At 37.2% G+C, this 17,929-nt stretch overlaps 1 protein-coding gene across 4 annotated transcripts in view; it reads right to left on the minus strand.

Moving 5' to 3' along the window:
* The window catches only part of UGP2 (UDP-glucose pyrophosphorylase 2), a 54,088-nt gene that overhangs the window by 5,635 nt on the left and 30,524 nt on the right, over window positions 1-17,929 (minus strand). For all 4 annotated transcript variants that reach the window (XM_011381868.2, XM_011381866.2, XM_023524253.1 and 1 more), the window contains exons 4-6: window positions 3,877-4,062; window positions 2,459-2,592; window positions 986-1,283 (exon numbers count right to left, since the gene is read on the minus strand). In XM_011381868.2, coding sequence (XP_011380170.1) covers window positions 986-1,283; window positions 2,459-2,592; window positions 3,877-4,062 — 618 coding nt within the window. The remainder of the gene's footprint in view (window positions 1-985; window positions 1,284-2,458; window positions 2,593-3,876; window positions 4,063-17,929) is intronic.

Below are 17,929 nucleotides of genomic sequence, written 5' to 3' on the forward strand. Positions count from 1 at the left end.
AGCAGAACGCAAGAAAATAATTTAGGATATCATTTTATACTGTATACCCACCCTCTTGTCCATAATGAAAGCCTGGGGAGTACATCAGTCTTCCTCACTTTCTGAAGGTGTGCTACAGGAACAGCCATTCCTCTTATTCCCAAACCACCATCCATTACTAAAAAACCAGTCCTACCACCTCCAACCCTGCTCTGACTGGCTCTAGGATAAGGGGAGAAAAGGGAAGACAGTGGCACAAGTAGACGAGAAGTGACCCCTGAGTGGCCTCAGCCTAGATGTTCTTACAGTCACAAGGCCATGGCAGTGTGGGAAGTGGGGAGCATTCATGCACATATGAGGGGGACATTTACAAGAGGCACAGAACCCAGCCCAGGGACTGACCATTTTAGTATTCACACACTGCCTACTACTCTTTCTCCCTGTGGGTAATTAGTAAAACCTTGTGTACCATTTTATCAAAAGCTAAGTGTCATCACCACTAAACATAAAAAATTTAAAAACCAAATTTTTGCTTTGCACCAAACAACTGCATTTTTTTTTTTTTGCAACTATAGAGATATTACAGTGATTAAAAATATACAGAAAGACAGACTGTGGAAATAGAGTAAATTTTCATTAAAGGAACAATGAAAAATATATAAGCATCAAACTAGAATATTAAAGGTTTGAGCAAACTTACTTAAAGTTTCCATGTTTCAGATTTGTTATAAATATATGTGGAATTGTTTTCAGTTAAAATTGCCCATATAGATTATTCGGGAAATAAAGATGACTTTAATACTATTAAATCTGAATTTAGATACAAGTTTTTTCAGACAGAACGTGGGGTACTCTACAGAATACTATTTCATTCTCTTACAATGATGTTATCAAATGGATAATGTGTTCTGTTTAACACAGAAACTTTCCAATAAAAAAGTTTGAACTATATAACCTATGAAATATGAAGATGTGAATCCCCAAAATGTTCCCTCTCAGTACTTACCTTTACATCTGCACGTGTTTTATTTGTGACTTCCATAACAAATTCACAGGGTTTTCCATTGGGTGGGTTCATGAGATGGTTAAGAATATAAAGATCCACTGTGGCACCCAGATTATCTATGTTAGACACAAAAATGTACTCTTTGCCTTCTCCTATAAAGGTATTGAGCAAACCAGAGTTGTAGAAACTGGAGTAAATATCACCATGACCTGGAGGGTACCAAGCTTCTGTATTTTCCCCTGAGTACGATACATCCTTTGCTACAGGGAGTAAAGATTCTTTATTAATCCTTGGGTACCTTAAAAAAAAAAAAAAGTTCTTTTTTAATATCAACTCTGTAGAGAATTCCGGACCTTCAAGAAAAACAATGCATTTAAAATTAAATAAAACTTCCCTCCTTTTCAGTCTACAATACTAATTTAATCACAGGTGAATCCATTTTAGAAAATCTCATCTGTTATTCAAAAATCAGTTTCCTAGATAGTAATATTTGCTGCAAAAAATTCTCCATGGTCATACAGATGGGAGGACACTCATATTTTTAAGATATTAATATGTTTTATGACTCTCCAAGATAGATATAAGAAGTAAATTTTCTCAAACTTATTTGGTTGTAGGATGATTCCTTTCCTTGTAAACCTATTTTGGAAAAGCTGTCCATTCTTACAAACAGATATATTCTGGGCTAGTGCTCTCTTTCTAGAAAATCAACAGCAAGGTAGTGCTCAAGGAGGTCTGCTTCCTCTGCTACGGAGAACCTATAGGCCTGGCAGTGGGGGAAGGAAGCCAGCCCTATAACAGACTTAAGTGCAACCAGAATGTGGAGGCAGACCACCTGGGACCTACAAAAGTGTCTATGGAAATATGTATTTAAAAAAAAAAAAACTAAAAAATTAATGGTACAGCTTTAGAAGTATCCCTTCTGTACACGTTCACATAGATCCGTGTCCATCCTTAAATGGAAGCCTTATTTCCCCAGTTGCCTGACTTTATCACAATTCATCCTCTGAATTCCTTTTTATTTACTCTCCCTTCCCCAAACTAGATCTTCTCATAATTTATTAAATTTGCAAGCCTATATTAGGATGTTAAAGAAATTCTTTCCCATAGGAAAGAAGGTTACCAATACTGTGGAACATGGGTTTTCATAGCCCCACCTGGAACCCAAATATGCCCTCAGAAAGCAAAGGCCTAAAGCTATCCTCAAGTATTCTGAACAAGGACCAGACTAAGCAGATTCTCTTTTAGGGATCAGAGGTTATAGAACCACAGAGTGATTATAATAATCATACTTATTAACAAATGTTCAGACTTTAAAGACATCAGACACTGTGAACATTAGCTTCTGGTGCATATACATCTTGAGGCTGCAGTTTAAACAAGACAAAGAAGTCCTTCCCAGGAGTAATGCCCTCGCCTCCCCCCCCCCCCCCCCCCCGCCCCCCGCCCAGTTCATCTCTTTACTCCTTGTACCTGCTTTGATTAAAAGTGTAGATTTTCACACGACAATGACTATACTTCTGTAGTATTTTTTTTGTATCTTCATCCGTGTTAAAAGAGTTCATTAGAACAAGAGGAACATCTGTATTGTAGGTTTTGTTCAAATGCTAGGGAGGAAAATGACAATCCGATTACCCAGACTTTTCTTCTGCTTAAAAGTATAAAATTAACTTACTTGTTAATCACAAAATGTCCAGGACACTATCTATATGTAGCCAAATACAGATTTGAACTACTTAGCATAAGCTAGACATTTTTGCTAAGCAATTTGCCATGTACTTGGCTCATTAAATCACAACTCTGAGCCGGAAACTCTTGTCTACATTTTACAGATGGCTAAACTGAGGCCCAGAGAGGTGGCAAGTCAGCTTCAGAGCCAGGACACCTCCCTCCTCACTACAGTCTAACTCTGGAGCTATGTGCCCAGCCACGGTGCCCCACGGCTGCACTGGATGGGCAAGTGCTGACTAAGCATTTAGTCTGTGTCCAGAGCCCTATGGAGATGAAAGGACAAATGTTACAAAGACATGGCTCCTTATTCTCAGGATTATGTCCAGAATTGTGAATCACACCCCAGCTGAAATCTTTTTTCATCTGTAGAAAGAGCTCAGAGGCAACACAGGGTGGAAAGAGCACAGAGTCTTAGAAGTCAGGCTGTCCTATGTTCAAAGTCTGATTCTGCACTTAGAAGCTAGGGAACCTAAGGTAAGTAAATCAACCTTTTTATGCCTTGGTTTCCTCATCTATAAAATGGGGATGATGGTAGTACTTATAGCATTGTTGAGAGGACTGAGTCAATTCATGTAAAGAGCTCAGAATAATACTTGGTGTACAGTAAGTGCTGGATAAATGTTAGACGCTGCTACAGTTAATGTTGTTGTTACGGCTGCCAGCACTGTATTAGAAACTAGGGATAAAGAGATGAAAAAGACAGGGCCACTGCATCTGAAGAGTTTATGGTCTATGATTAATGATTTTGTCATAAGAGAGAAGCCAAGAACAATTCTTAGCATCCATGGCCTCAAACCAGATATGTGAAATTCTCCCCGGCCTCCCAAAAGGGGGTATAATAAAGCCATATCATTCCAGCTGTGATGAAGGCTGCCACTAGAAAGAAAGGGGGGTGGGGGGGGTACATAAAAGGAGAATCCTAATAGATCCAGAGAGTTCAGCAACCACAAATTCTATTTAAAGATCAAAAGCTTTTACTTCACCCTAAGGATTTGCCCTTAGGACCACCAAACCTTTTTATATACTAATACAGAGACTAAAAATAGCAAGCTCCCTGATTAGCTCAAAGCCACATCTGTTATTTTATAAGGTAATGTTTATAAGCTAAGAACTCAAAACGATTTTAAGCAGCTCATGAGAAAGGCTAAGTGTTGACTCACTTCAATTTGCTGAACGGTCAGATCCAAAAAGGTGTTCTCATTCCTCACACCAATCAGACTTTTTGGGCCTTTGCAGCCCATGCTGGTTCCCAGACCGCCATTGAGTTTTACCACCACCAGCTTGTTCAGCACAGAAGATATATTATCAGGTAAGCCCCTGGCCTTTATCTTTTCATAGGGCTGAATCTAAAATTAAAAAAAAAAAAGAATTATGTAAGTAATTCAAACATGCTTAAAGGAAATCAATCCCAGGGTTATTTCAAATGGCTTCCTTAAATAGTTTTACTTTCTCTGTGGAAAATTTCAGCTGCATTTTCTATGTCACAGGCCCTTCTGGTTCAAAATAAGTACTTATTGGCAACTACCTTTGAATTCATTTACATTACAATGGAGTATAAGAAGAGGGGAAAAAAAAACTGTCTACAAATATTTAGCTGGTAAGACCATCCAAGTCTCTTAGACTACCTTCAAAAATTCACAATTCCCAATTTGCATCAACATAGCAAATGGATACACAAAACTCATCAAATCTGCAAATATTTCTGTGCACTATGGATCTAGTTCAGTTCTGGAGAAGTATATATATATGATCACACTGTCCCTTCCAAAGGAGGCAGAAACTGAAACCAAAACATTCCTTGCCATTCTCCTCCATTCAGTAGTAAGTTTGTCCTGCAGAAAAGGGTGGCATAGGGTTTTTGTCATACTTCTAGGTATGTACAAGGAAAGAATTCCTTAAGAATTTAACTTTTGGGCATTATTATGTAAAAGATTATATTGGAAAATTAAGTTTTCTCATTGTTCCAACAAATGTCCTCGTAAGGAGGGAAAGGGCAAGAGCTGGTGCTTGAGAGAATCAACCAGACCTCCTCCCTACACCCTTGTCTATTTCTGGGAGCACAGAGCCTTAATCTTCAACTTCTCCCTCATCCAAAAGGAACAATGACACAGTGGAAGCCCATATTCTTTTGTTCAAAGCAGAGGCACAAGCAAGTCTAAACACTTCATAGCAACAATAAAAGCTTTTTTGAAAAATCACTATATTTTCTAGCCATTTATGGGACTTTTTTGGTTATTTTTCCTTAGAGAAATAGGTCGTTCAATGTACTGTTCTGTTATATCATGGTACAGAATAGAAAACACTTGAGGAGACTGAAAAATAAAACCACATAGTAAGTATTCAGCAAACACTGAGTTGTTTTCATTCTGCCACCTGTAGGTATGTGTGATGCTGTGCATGTGATGAGGTGTGTGTATGTGTGTCATGGGTGAAGTCTGTGATTGGGCAAGGAGTTGATAGGCCCACAGTCCCGTAATTAGGTTGTGGAAGCAAAAATCCCTTTATACTTGGTCAAACATACATGTCTTATGCAGATTCCTGACCACAGAACTCCTGCTGTTAACATGTCTTTTCACAAAAACTAGTCCATGACTCATTTCCTCTACCCCGCAAGATACCATATGAACTGCCAAGTGCAGATAAATACACTTCTTCCTTGGTGTAAATAATAAGGAATAGGAAAGCACTCTTCTCTAAGATTCTCCGCTGGTTATCACCCCAGTTATCACTCATACTGAATTATTTCTTAATGTGGCAAGATTGTCAACCTTCCTGGTAAGTGTCACTAAGTAGTCTTCAGCAGTCACTGATATTCAAAAAGAAGGGCTGGTGACAGAAAAAGACCAGAAGAGTAGATAGCCTTCCAGTGGGTGTTACCTAAATACTGGGTGTTAAACACTTAGGGAAAGCAGGACAGGATGGGGAGACAGGAAAGACCACGCTGGTTGCTCCCCTGGCAGCACTTGGTCCAGGTTAGGACAACCTATGAATGATAACAATTTGGATGCTTAACACACATGCACAAACTGCCCCTAGCCCAGTTGACTGACTTTCCTTGAAGGATGTTTTATTTTGACTCCACTGCTATGAAAGAACATCATTTGTTCAGCATTTCAAAGAAACGTGTAATATCACCTGGGAGAAAAAGTCCAATTTAAGTGTCACACTACTAGAAAAGAGAAGATGACAGAGCTGGAACCTTTTATCACCTGGATATAACATGGTTGCCCCAGCTGTCGAAATCAACCAGTCAGTAAAAGCAGCGTCACTGTGATAGAATGGCCTCAAGCAGTCTGTTACTAGGTTGGGAGAATTTCTTGGGTGCATTATATTTACTCAAGAGTTAGCAAATGGGACAAAGCCAATTATTTTCCAATTATCTTTTAAAAGCTAAGAATTCCCACTTAGTGGTGATGTCTGACCTCCCAGAAAGGAGTCTGTGGAGAGTCTTGGAAAAGAGTGCTTCACATTCTTTACCATTTACAGAGGTCTCACAAGGGTGTGGAAATCAATTTAACTGAAAACCCCTATTCATGCATTTGTTTGAGGTAAAATTGTTAGTTCAGAAGCATTTTTTTCCTATTTAATCCTTCTTTGAATATACTTTTTAAAAAATAGAATACATAAAAGCAAAATTTTTTTTCTGAGACAGGACTGTTTTCCAGTTTTACCTAAAATTTTTTCATGGTGAAACATCATACATACAAAAGTTTATAAAATACACACAGTTGAAAGAATAACCTAAATCAAAAAGAATGCTGCCATAACTTAAAAGCCTCCATGTGTCTGTCCATAATCACATTCCCCTTCCACCCCTAGTGGTACCGCCATCTTAGCTTTCACTCTCTCTATATAGTTTTACCACCTATGTATGCATCCATGATAATATTTTAATTTTTATTCTAAACTTTTAAAAAAATTGAATCATATTATAAAGTTTACTCTTGTGACTTGCTTCTTTAATTCAATGTTATATCTAAGAATAATTCACGTTAATGCATGTAACTATAGTACGTTCACTTTTCATTGTGATATAGTATTCAATTTATATATCTATCGGAAGAAAAAAACTCATTATTCACAGATACGATTTTATATATAGAAAAGCCAAAGACCCTATAAATACATCATTAGAATAATGATGTGTTTATACATCATTATTAGCATAGCAACATTGAACATACATGGTCAATATGAAAAAAAAAACCATTGTGCACTATTGGTGGGAATGTAAAAACAGTGAAGATGTTAAGGAAAAAAGTATGGTGGTTCCTGAAAAAAATCAAAAATAGAGTTATTATATGGTTCAGCAACCCCTCTTCTGAGTTTATACCCCAAATAACTGAAAACAGAGTCTCAAAGAGACTCCATAATAGCCAAAAAAGGTAGAAGCAACTCAAATGTCCATCAACAGATGAATGGATAAAACAAAATGTGGTATATATACACAATGGAATTATTATTCAGCCTTAAAAAGGAAAGAAATGCTGACATATACTACAACATGGATAAATCTTGAATACACTAAGTAAAATAAGCCAGTCATAAAAAGATAAATACTTGTATGATTCTATTTATATGAGGCACCTAGTCAGATTCATATAGACAGAAAGTAGAAGAGTGATTACCAGGGGTTGCGGGTAGGGAGAAATGTGGAGTTGTTTAATGGGTACAGAATTTTAGTTTCTCAAGATCCAAGTGTTCTGGAGATTGGCCATGCAACAATGTGAACGTTCTTAACATTACGGAATTGTGTGCTTAAGAATGGTTAAAGATGATTTTTTTAAAAAAAAGATTGTTTCTATACATAATTAGAAAATAAAATTGATTAAAAATGTATCTTTTTTTAATACCATCAAAAACAGCAAGTAACAAATACTTAAGAATAAATCTAACAAAAGATAGGTGAGTGTTCTACATGGAACACTATAAACCATTTTTGAGAAACATTAAAAGACTTAAATTATTCAGAGATGTATTTATCATGTTTACAAATTAAAGACTTACTAGTGTAAAGATGTCAGTTCTTCCCAAACTGATCAATGCAATTCTCATCAAAATCTCAAGAGTATTTTTGTGTGGAAACTGACAGCCAATTTAAAGTGTGTATGAAAACGCAAAGGCCCAAGACACTCTCAAAGTTGGGAGAACCAGCTTTATAACATTCTTCTTTTAAACTGAAGTAAATATGCATAGTATAAAAGTTGCCATTTTAACCATTTTTAAGTGTACACTTTAGTAGTATTAAGTGTATTAACATTATTGTACAACCAATCTCCAGAACTTTTTTCATCTTGCAAAAGTGGAACTAAATTCATTAAAAAACAAGTCCCCATTCCCTTCTCCACGCAGCCCATGGCAATCACTCTTGTGCTTTTCCTCCCTCTGTTAATCTGAGTACTCTAGGTACCTCATACAAGTGGGATCACACAGAATTTGTCTTTTTGTGTCTTACTTATTTATTTAGCATAACGTTCTCGAGATTCATTTCACTTTCTTTTTTTTTTTTTTTAAAGTGACATATGTTTGAGGATATCCCCCAAATAATACAGGCCTTTCCAGAAAAAGGCCCGTGTTTAATAAAGTTTATCTGTGTGTATACACAACAAATCTGGGAGAAGGGGGACTGGTACAAAGGATTGGAATATAGGTACATGTTGACATGCTATGGCAAATGAGCCTTGATGTTAAACAGAATACAAGTTCTGAAGTCTTAGTTTAGTAATCAGAAAACTGATTCTCTTTATTTGAATTTAATAAACATAACAATACACTCTTAATGTAAAATAAAATAAGTAAAAGATTAAAAGGGTGAAAAGAACACTATAAGTGTGACTACTGTTCTAAAAGTATAATTCTAAGAAAATACTGCTCTTCAGATACATGTGAAAACAATGCAGAATGGCAGGACCTGGATTTCAGACCCTGTTCAACACCTGTGTTCTGAATTTACTAGTATCTCTGAGGGATGGGCAGCCTGTCACTCCAAGGCAAAACTTTACAAAAATGTAACCGACGTAAAAAGACAGATCTTTGTATTTAAATATGGAGTCAAAAGATCAACAGGACAGCACTTTTTTCACTGTCACTCTCTAGACATAGTGCTATCCAACAGAACTTCTGCTATTACGGACACGTCTTATAATTTGTGATTAGATTTCTGTGATTATTGAGCATTTGAAATGTGGCTAACGCAACAAAGGAACTGAACTTTTAATTTTATTTAAAATTAATATAAATCAACACATGTGGCTAGTGGCACGGGCAGTTCTAAATGGTCTATTAAAAAAATCAACCAAAGGATTAGAATTATGTTTCAGTTCATTTTAATAAAACTCTGCCAGGATCTTTGGCTCAACATAACCATTTTTCGCTTTAGTAACACCTGACATCACAAGACATTCAACCAAGCACATAAAAAGACGAGCAAAAACCTGATTCTTCCTTATCTTTGTGAATCAACAGTCCATTTATCTAACAATGCATAGTATGACATTGTAATATAACAGAAAGCTTTTTACTAAGAATACTTCAGTCTCAGAATTTGACCAAATAATCTGTATTCAGCTTTTGCCTAAGCCTCAGGAAGGCCAAACGCCCACTCCTACACTTGAACCCCAATTCAGGAGTTCTTGAACTCGTGAAAATGTAAGTACCCTTCATATCTTATCATTACAACATCAACTATTCAAGTAAGGCATATTGTTTGGATTAACTGGCAATATCTGAACAGTCTGTTTCAAATAGAGGTAAACATTCTTGATGTAACTTGGACTGAAAAATTTCATGTAACATTAATATTCTACCAGAGTATAAATGCTTATTATTACATGAGTAAAGATGCTGAGTTAATTATTTTTAAAGCTATTAGTTTTGTATACGACGTTTGCAAATATTTCAGTTAAATTTAAACTGGGAAATGAACTGACAGTATACATAAAAAGTGACTATATTAGCTGTCTTTAGAAAGAATATAATTTCCTTTTGACCCCACAAATGTTTATATTTAATTTAAATAATAATATCAGGCAGAATAATGTAAACTGGATACCTTAATTCTAACCTTTAAAGAATTGTTTGATATACTAATATTCATAGCATTAAACAAAGCAAACAAACTATGTTCAGATTTTAGGTATTTAATTCTATTTAGGTCATGAGCCTTCAAGAAAAAATACTAATAGGAATTTTTCACCTCCTGTGAAGATGAATTAAAAACCAAATGTCAACCCTGTTACCTTAAAGTTTCACCAGGAGAAAATAAAATCCTCCAAAATCATGTATATTCATGATAAATCATCTCTGAACCATACACCATAAAGAATATAAAGTTTATGAAAATATTTAGAGAAAACATACATTTTACTCACATTAATCAAACTTTAAAACATGTATTTTATTAGAATGCTTTTAGAAGACAATTCTTTCTGACTGAGTCTATGGAAACTATATAATTTTCTTCTTGTATCCCAGAAACCTATTCTAAGATGGTGATATAAGGTCTCAACATCATAACGATCTGGCCTTCAGCCAGAAGGTGTATTAAGTATACTTTTAGTTTTAATTAAAAATCTCCCCAAGGTAGGTATCTTAAGAACTTGAGTTTAAATTTTAAATTTAATTCTGAATTGCTCTTCAAATATTTGGTATGAAATAAAATGAGCTAATCCAAGCATAACATTAAGTTCCAAAACCAAATCAATAAAAGACTGTTGGGCACAGGCCAAGGCAACTCACAGGTACAAAGACTTGTTTACCATTCATTCCGTTCCCGGAATTCTCTGTCAAGTGCCCCATTTAGAAGCTTCCACCACAAGTTAAGTGGGTAAGGCGTTGCCCTACTTCTACAAATGTCAAGGAACCATGGTTCTTTTTGTAGTGCTTTCAGTAATACCTACTTATCTTGCTACTAATCTTTAAAGCAGCTAATCAAATATAGGCCCCACTGAGGAACTTGACTGTTAACAAAAGGACTCTGAGAAAAACTATGAAGGGAAAGGGAAGAAGAGTCATAAGGTGTGAAATAACAAGGTATGACAAGAGGAGAGCTGTCCAGAGTGGTCAGGTTAGTGTTGCTAATGGAAGCCTCCACTGGAGGTCTTTCACTTGTGTTTGGTGACTTATACCCATCCTCCCCTGCAACCCTGCCCCCTACCACCACACATACATTCAAATAAAGGTACCAACTGTTTGATTCTAGGAAGCCAGATACTTTCTACGTTATTAAGGGTTAAACTGGGTGGTAAGCACAGCTTTCCATCATGTAAATCATCCTTTATGCCAACAGAAGTTCTCTCTGTTGGCCATGCTGTCCACACCCTTGCCAGGGACCTCACCAAGCAATCCCACAGAACTGTTGAGTTCCACAAGCCAAGGGGATCTGTGTCAGAAAGTTGCCTGGCAACAGCTAAAGTTACACCAGAAACATTTTTTGACCAGCTCTCTGCTTTCCCCTTCTCGGCTTCCTCAGGAGAATGCACAAAGACATCTACTCAGGCAAAGATGGATGATGTTCGGAGACAACAGGGAGTACCATGCACTGTCGGATACCGCCTGATGTTACTCTGACTGAATCACATTAGTCAATTACTAGTGTGATCTTTGTGCTTTCAATCCTAATCACTCCATTTTTCTTTCTCCTAAACCTGAAGAGAGTTCAGTGTTCTAAGAAGACCTCTACAGGAACTAAATATACAGTAGGGCAGTCTCTAAAGGTGAGGTGGTGAAAATCCCATGAGGCTCCCTGCAAAATGTGCAAGGAAGGTGAGGCCACTCATCTTCTCACTGGAATAAAAGAACTGGTCAAATGACCAACTTCCTGGGGCATGAATAAAAGAAAGTAGTTAGCCATCTACTAAAGAATGCGATTTCAACATTTTGCCCTCTCGGATGTCAATTTAGTTTTTCGGCAGAAGCTGAAAGATTTTTTTTTAAAAAAACCTTTTAAAAACTGTCTACCATGATCTGTATCCTGCCAAGTCTGTTCTCGACTTAGTTTCTAGTTAGAAGAAAAGCTGAATTCATCACACAGTCATGGACACACTGTTCCCATTAGCAATAGTGTAACCTAGTTCTTGGTAGCATATTTGTGCTATTCCTGGAGACAGTGCCAAACACCCCAAACAAGCTAACAGTACCTGCCCTGTTACAGTTTACAAGGGTATGATTATTTCAATCCGAAAGATTTTTTTTTTTTTTCAACAAAACCAAGTTTGCCGGAAAGAATGATCTGTGTAAACAGAAAAATAAGTTTGGAATGACAGCCATACGTACAGGAAGTGTCCCAAGAACATCAGCTTATTCACTCAATCCTTAATGCACAGTGCCCGTGTGCCAAGTTCTATGCCAGGCACCTTTGCATACTGTCTCCTCATTTCACATTTCTAAAAGTAATGATCAAAATCTGGCTTGTTTGAAAGCTCCTACAAATTAATTTAATGACAGAAAAAATCATACCTAGACCAGAGATTTTTTTTTTCATTAAGGGAAAGCTAGCAAATCATGGACATTATCACATCAACAAGCTCACCAACACCCCCTCAGCCACCAAGCTGAGCTAAATTTCTATTTCATGAAGCAAATAAAAGCCATCATCTACAGAGTACCCTCAACTTTCTGCTACCAGATCCTCAGGACCTTCCTGCAACTCCATCTTTGCTTCTTCCCCTTCCTTCTGGTTACAAGAACTGTCTCCCACCCTAAGACAATCTCTCTACCAGTGCCCATCTCAAGAACCCCATTTCATCAACTGTCAGTCTCATCTTTAGCCTCTCCCCCCTCCACTCCTTTCCATCGGCATGAATATATTCAAATATTCGCCATCTAAAAACCAAAGGAAACGGCAACACATACACTCGCTCATCTTTTCCAGCATCCACATCCTTTTTTCCTCCATCTTCTTAGAGGCAAAACTTCTTGTAAAAGAAGTTTTACAAAAGTTGCTACATTCACTGCTACTTCCTCACCTCCCTTTCACTCCTTCACCCACTGCCATCTAGTTTTCTCCGTCACTCAATGAACTGCTCTTAACAAGGTCATCAACATCCTCCTAACTGCTAAACCTATCAATAACATCAATAGTTCTTTTACTTGCATTCTCTGCTGCATTTGACACAACTGACTCCTCCCTAAATGTTGAAATGCTCTATTACCCTTGACTTCTGAAACATCACATTCTATTTACCTCCTCTTTTTACCTGATCCTTTTCAAGCCTATTTTAAGCGGACCTCCTCGTCCCTGGCAACCTGCTCCAATCCCATGGCTTCAATCACTCCTGTCTCAATGGCACCAAGACACACCCCGCAGCTAAGCCAGGAGCCTACTCATAACTCATCCTGTCAGTTTTGCCATCAGTCAGCACCCCGCTCACCTCTCATCTGTGTTACTTCAGTGGTCTCTACGGTCTCCTTACTCTTCACCACACAGGTGATGATATTTTAGAAAAGATTTTGAACATGTTTCTCTCCAACATTCACAAAAATAAGACATTGACATGGCATGGCAGAGTTATTAGCTGCCTATCCCAATACCATTTTTCCCTTCCACTTCAGAACCTCAATTTTCACCTGGGTACACCACCATCCCAAATAAAAGACTACATTTCCCAGTCTCCTGTTGTGTCAAAGTTCTGGCCAATGTAATTAACTGGAAGCGAGTTGAAAGATTTCAACAAAGTCTGTCTCTGTGAAAGGGCAGGGGACGTGGCCTTCTTCTTCCTTCCTGCTGGAGTGGAAAACATGGTAAAATGGAGACATGGTGACTAAAGTTCATTTAGGTGGCCATCTGGGATACCATGAGGAGATATCCTAAGGATTACAGAGTGGCAAGATGGAGAAGCCCAGGCTCCTGATGACCCCAAACTGCCGTACTAGCTCTGGACTGCCTCTGTCTAGATTGATTTTGTTATTTTGAGTTTCGTTAATAAACGTAGCTAAATCTAATCCTAATTGGAAGACATGGTTTTCAAGGTTCTTAATGATTTGGCCCTTTTTGCTTCTACTCTTTCCTCTCCTACTCTCCCTGACACACTGTGCTCCAGGAATACGCTGGGCTCTCTAACGTGCCACATCTCTTGCTTGTAGGCCTCTGAATTTTTCTCATGAAACTTCACTTCACCACTTACCATTTCTTCACCCTCCACATCTCAGGTCAAGACCAGTGATTCTCAGGCTTTATGAATTATCAGGCACTTGTGAAAATCTGAAGTTAATGAATTCTCTTTCAGAAAACTGCAATACCCACCCCCCACCACCACCAACCATAACAGAACATTTTGCATTCAATTTACTTCACCACAGTGGAAATTTCATTCACAGAATATAAAAATAATCTCTATAAGACATGCAGTTTATTTCTCAGTTAAAGTTAATATGCCATTAAAGCAAAAAGTAAACTTTAACTCTCTCCAAAGTGAATTTCAATGAGGTGGCTTCTGTTTGGTGTGAATAAGATGTTGACACTGTGATGTAGTTTGAGATGGTTACATGTATGCCATCTTTTTGCCATTCTATGCTTTTGTTTTTTTTCAAATTATATAAATCTTTCCCCCTTTGCCATTCCATTCTGACTTTTCTTTTTGATGATTAAAAGTACTGAAAACTTCAATTCTCTCCAAGGTAAACTCTCACAACTTATTTTGTGAAATGAATGCAAGCTTGTACTAGGAACACCAGTATTCTCCAAGACTGTGAGAGCTTAATGGCTCATACATTTCCTGGGTCTTCAAAAATCAATAATGTCATCTTTGGTGAAGTCTGCATCACTCAGGTAGGACTGCGCCATCTTCAATGCAAAGCTTACAGATGTGGAAGATGAACTACAGTGAAGTGGTGCTCACTCCCCTCTGCAGCAGTAAGACTAGAAGTGCTGGCTGGCATCACAGATGCTGCCTGTGCACTGAGCACCAAGACTTCTCTTTCAGCACAAGTTTTGCTTAGCTTAGAAACTTGATCACTTAAAAAACATTTTCAGAAGAGGTTCATTAATAATTCTCCTTTGAAGAAATCAGCAGGCACATAATGGATGAAAACCAGTAGTTGACAGCCCTGAGAAATGTCTGAAATTGCAAGGACATACTAAAGAGAATTGATGTAGCTGCTGTTTCCTCCATGACCTGTTGACCAGATTCAAATCACTGTAATAAACTATATCAATTCCAGTGTGAGTAGCATCATTTAAGAAAACAGACGGGTCCAAAAATGAATAAGGCAGTACAGTAGCTAAGAAGCCAGGTTGCCCAGGTTTGAATTTTAGACTCCACTGCTTATTACGGAAAAATTTTTTAACTGCTCTAAGCCTTTTTCATTTACTTCATTAATTTGTTATGATGATAAATGAGATTATACATGTAAAGTGCTAAGCAAAATGTGTGGCCCACAGTAAGAATTTAACGGTTGGCTGGTGTTATCACTACAGCACTGATTCAGACACACTCTCCATCCCACCTCGTATTTTAACGTTTCTGAAACCAGGATGCAGCATACAACCAATGGGATCTTACAATTACCTGGTTGCACTTTTTTTCTTTCTTAGTGATACGTAAAAGGTACAACTTATAATCAATGGCACAAATTTGACAGAACATGGTATTGAATTTCTCTCTCTGTTCCAAGTCACAAAGCAACTTAATGATCTCAGGTGGGAGTTTCACCCAAAGTCTCTCTCCAGTCATGTGTAGCTTGAGGATAGTTTAAGACAGGGGTCAACAAACTGTAGTCTGTGGGATAATCAGGCCTGCCACCTGTTTTCACAAAGTGTTATTGAAACACAGACACTCTCATTAGTTTACATGTCATCTATGGCTGCTTTCATGCTACCCTGGCTGAGCTGAGTAATTATGCCAGAGACTGTAATAGCCTACAAAGGCTAAAGTATTTACTATCTGGACCTTAACAGGAATGGTCTGCCAAACCCTGGTTTAAGACAGTCTTCTGAGATGAGAAAAATGCAAGTTTTATTATATTTCTGCCATTTCGAACTATGCTTCTCTTAAAATGACTCCACACTGCCCAAGGACTTCTCAGGATAGTCACAGAGAACAGGATTTCCCTTAGGCTATGCTGGCTTCTTGCTTCCACTGGCAAGAACACTTACAATCTGCTACCTCAGTTATTAAAATCATAGAACAATCCCCCAGGTGTCTGTATCTTCTCATATCTGTCCAGGAAAGCAAAACAGGGATGTGTAATTGGCAGAACTCTGGCAATTTTCAACAACAGAAAGAAAACCTAAGATTAAAAAAGTCTTTTATCCACTTATATGAGGTACCTAGAGTGGTCAAATTCAGAAAGACGGAAAACAGAACGGTGGTTGCTATGAGGTGGGGGTAGGGGAAAATGGGAGTTGTTTCATGGGTACAAAGTTTGAGTTTTGCAAGATGATAAAGTTCTGGATACTGGCTGCACAACAATGTGAATATATTTAACACTGCTGAAGTGTTAAAAGTGGTCAAGACAGTAAATTTTATGTTATGTATTTTTATCACAATTAAAAGAATTTTTAAAAATGTTTAAAGTTTTTGTGTGGGTGTATATGTGCAGGCACACATGTATTCCTCAAGGAGTCCCTGAAACACATAGCAAAATCATTACTTCCTTTAGAAGCCTTTTGTGACCCTCATGCCCCAGAGTGAATCTGGTGCAGCCCCCACTTCTTGCTTCAGGTACTACTGGCTTCTACCATAGCAATTACTCCCCTATCTCTAAATTGTTTGTTCAGTGCTCCACATCTGGTAGATGACAAAAACTCCATGAGGGCAGTAACTGCAATATGGTACTCCCCCCTCACCATATCCATTGCCTTTAACTAAGTGCCAGGTTCATTGGTGGCACTCACATATTTGTTGAGTAAATAAGTGAACAAATGAATGGAATGAACAGAGCTATTAATAAATTAAATCTATTCACTGAAAATTATTTCTTGTCTTACTCTGGATAAGGAACTTATTTCTTGTTTTATTAAATACTAAGTTTAAAATAAAAGTGGTTTCATTACTGATTAGAAACCAAATTACAAACACCCATTATTTTAATTCAAGAAAAAAGTATTAAATTAGCATACATTACATACATATTTGACAAAGAAAACCTGAATTTAAGACTTTGCTTTGCATAAAAAGTAATTTTATGGGCCAGAATATTAGTGTAGTAATCACAAACAATCCCTCTATGATAAGTAAGCAAATAAAATGTACAATCACATCATAAACTAAGTTATAAGCTGAGTTTGGAAAAGTACATTTCCTAAGAAAGTTCTTTTTGTCTTCTTCCACATATAAATCAAAAGAACACAAGTACAAAATCAAGTATATATTTCAATTTTGCCAGCTATTAAATCCCACATTTTTGTTTTTTTTTAAAAACTAATTTTAATATTGAGTAAATGTGGACTAGAAAACAAAAGGGCAATTTTTCCAGTGGTGGAAAGAATCAATCAGCTGTCCTATTCAAACACTAAGTCCTCACATGTCTGAAAGCAAAAATGTATAAGAAGGGGTGAATAAATAGGTACTTTCAGGCATTAGATTCTCATAGGAGCACCGGTACCTAGTGCCAAAAAGGTTGAGGACGGCTGCTCTAAACAATTACACTCATCAGCACCAATTCAGTAACTCATGCTCAATATCCTTTAATACAATCTTACAATCTGCTATCTCAGTTACAAAAATCAGCCTTAGTAAAAATATCAGCAAGAACTATAACCAGGAGCCAGAATCATAGAAGTCACTTATTTTCATATAGTCTCATGTTGCCCTCTCTGGGGAGCCAAACTTGAGTACTGAGCCTTTTTGTTATATGAAATTAAGGACCATAGCAACTCAAAGTCCAATAACCAATTATTACAAATAAAACAAGTTTGCAATTAAATATTTCAAGCAATAACTAATAGCCAATGAAAAAAATAAAATTTTAAATAAAAATCTAAAAATATTTTTCATCTGAACTGGCAAATATTTTTAAAAGCAATAACACTCAATGCTTTAATAAATGTAGTGAGACTGACAATAGTTTGTAAGTCTCCACTCAATGTTAACTCTGAGAGGCCTCTCCTATCTGCCTACCCTATCTAAAGTATTACTCCCTTGTTCTCTGTCCCCTGGCCCTTTTTTACTTATAATCATGTCACTTATCACTACTTGAAATTACATTACATATCTTCTATTGTCCACATCTCCACTAGACTGTAAACTAGGAACGAGATGAGAATAGGGCTTT

The sequence above is a fragment of the Pteropus vampyrus genome, unplaced genomic scaffold, assembly GCF_000151845.1.
Source record: "Pteropus vampyrus isolate Shadow unplaced genomic scaffold, Pvam_2.0 Scaffold453, whole genome shotgun sequence".
Classification (NCBI taxonomy): Eukaryota; Metazoa; Chordata; class Mammalia; order Chiroptera; family Pteropodidae; genus Pteropus; species Pteropus vampyrus.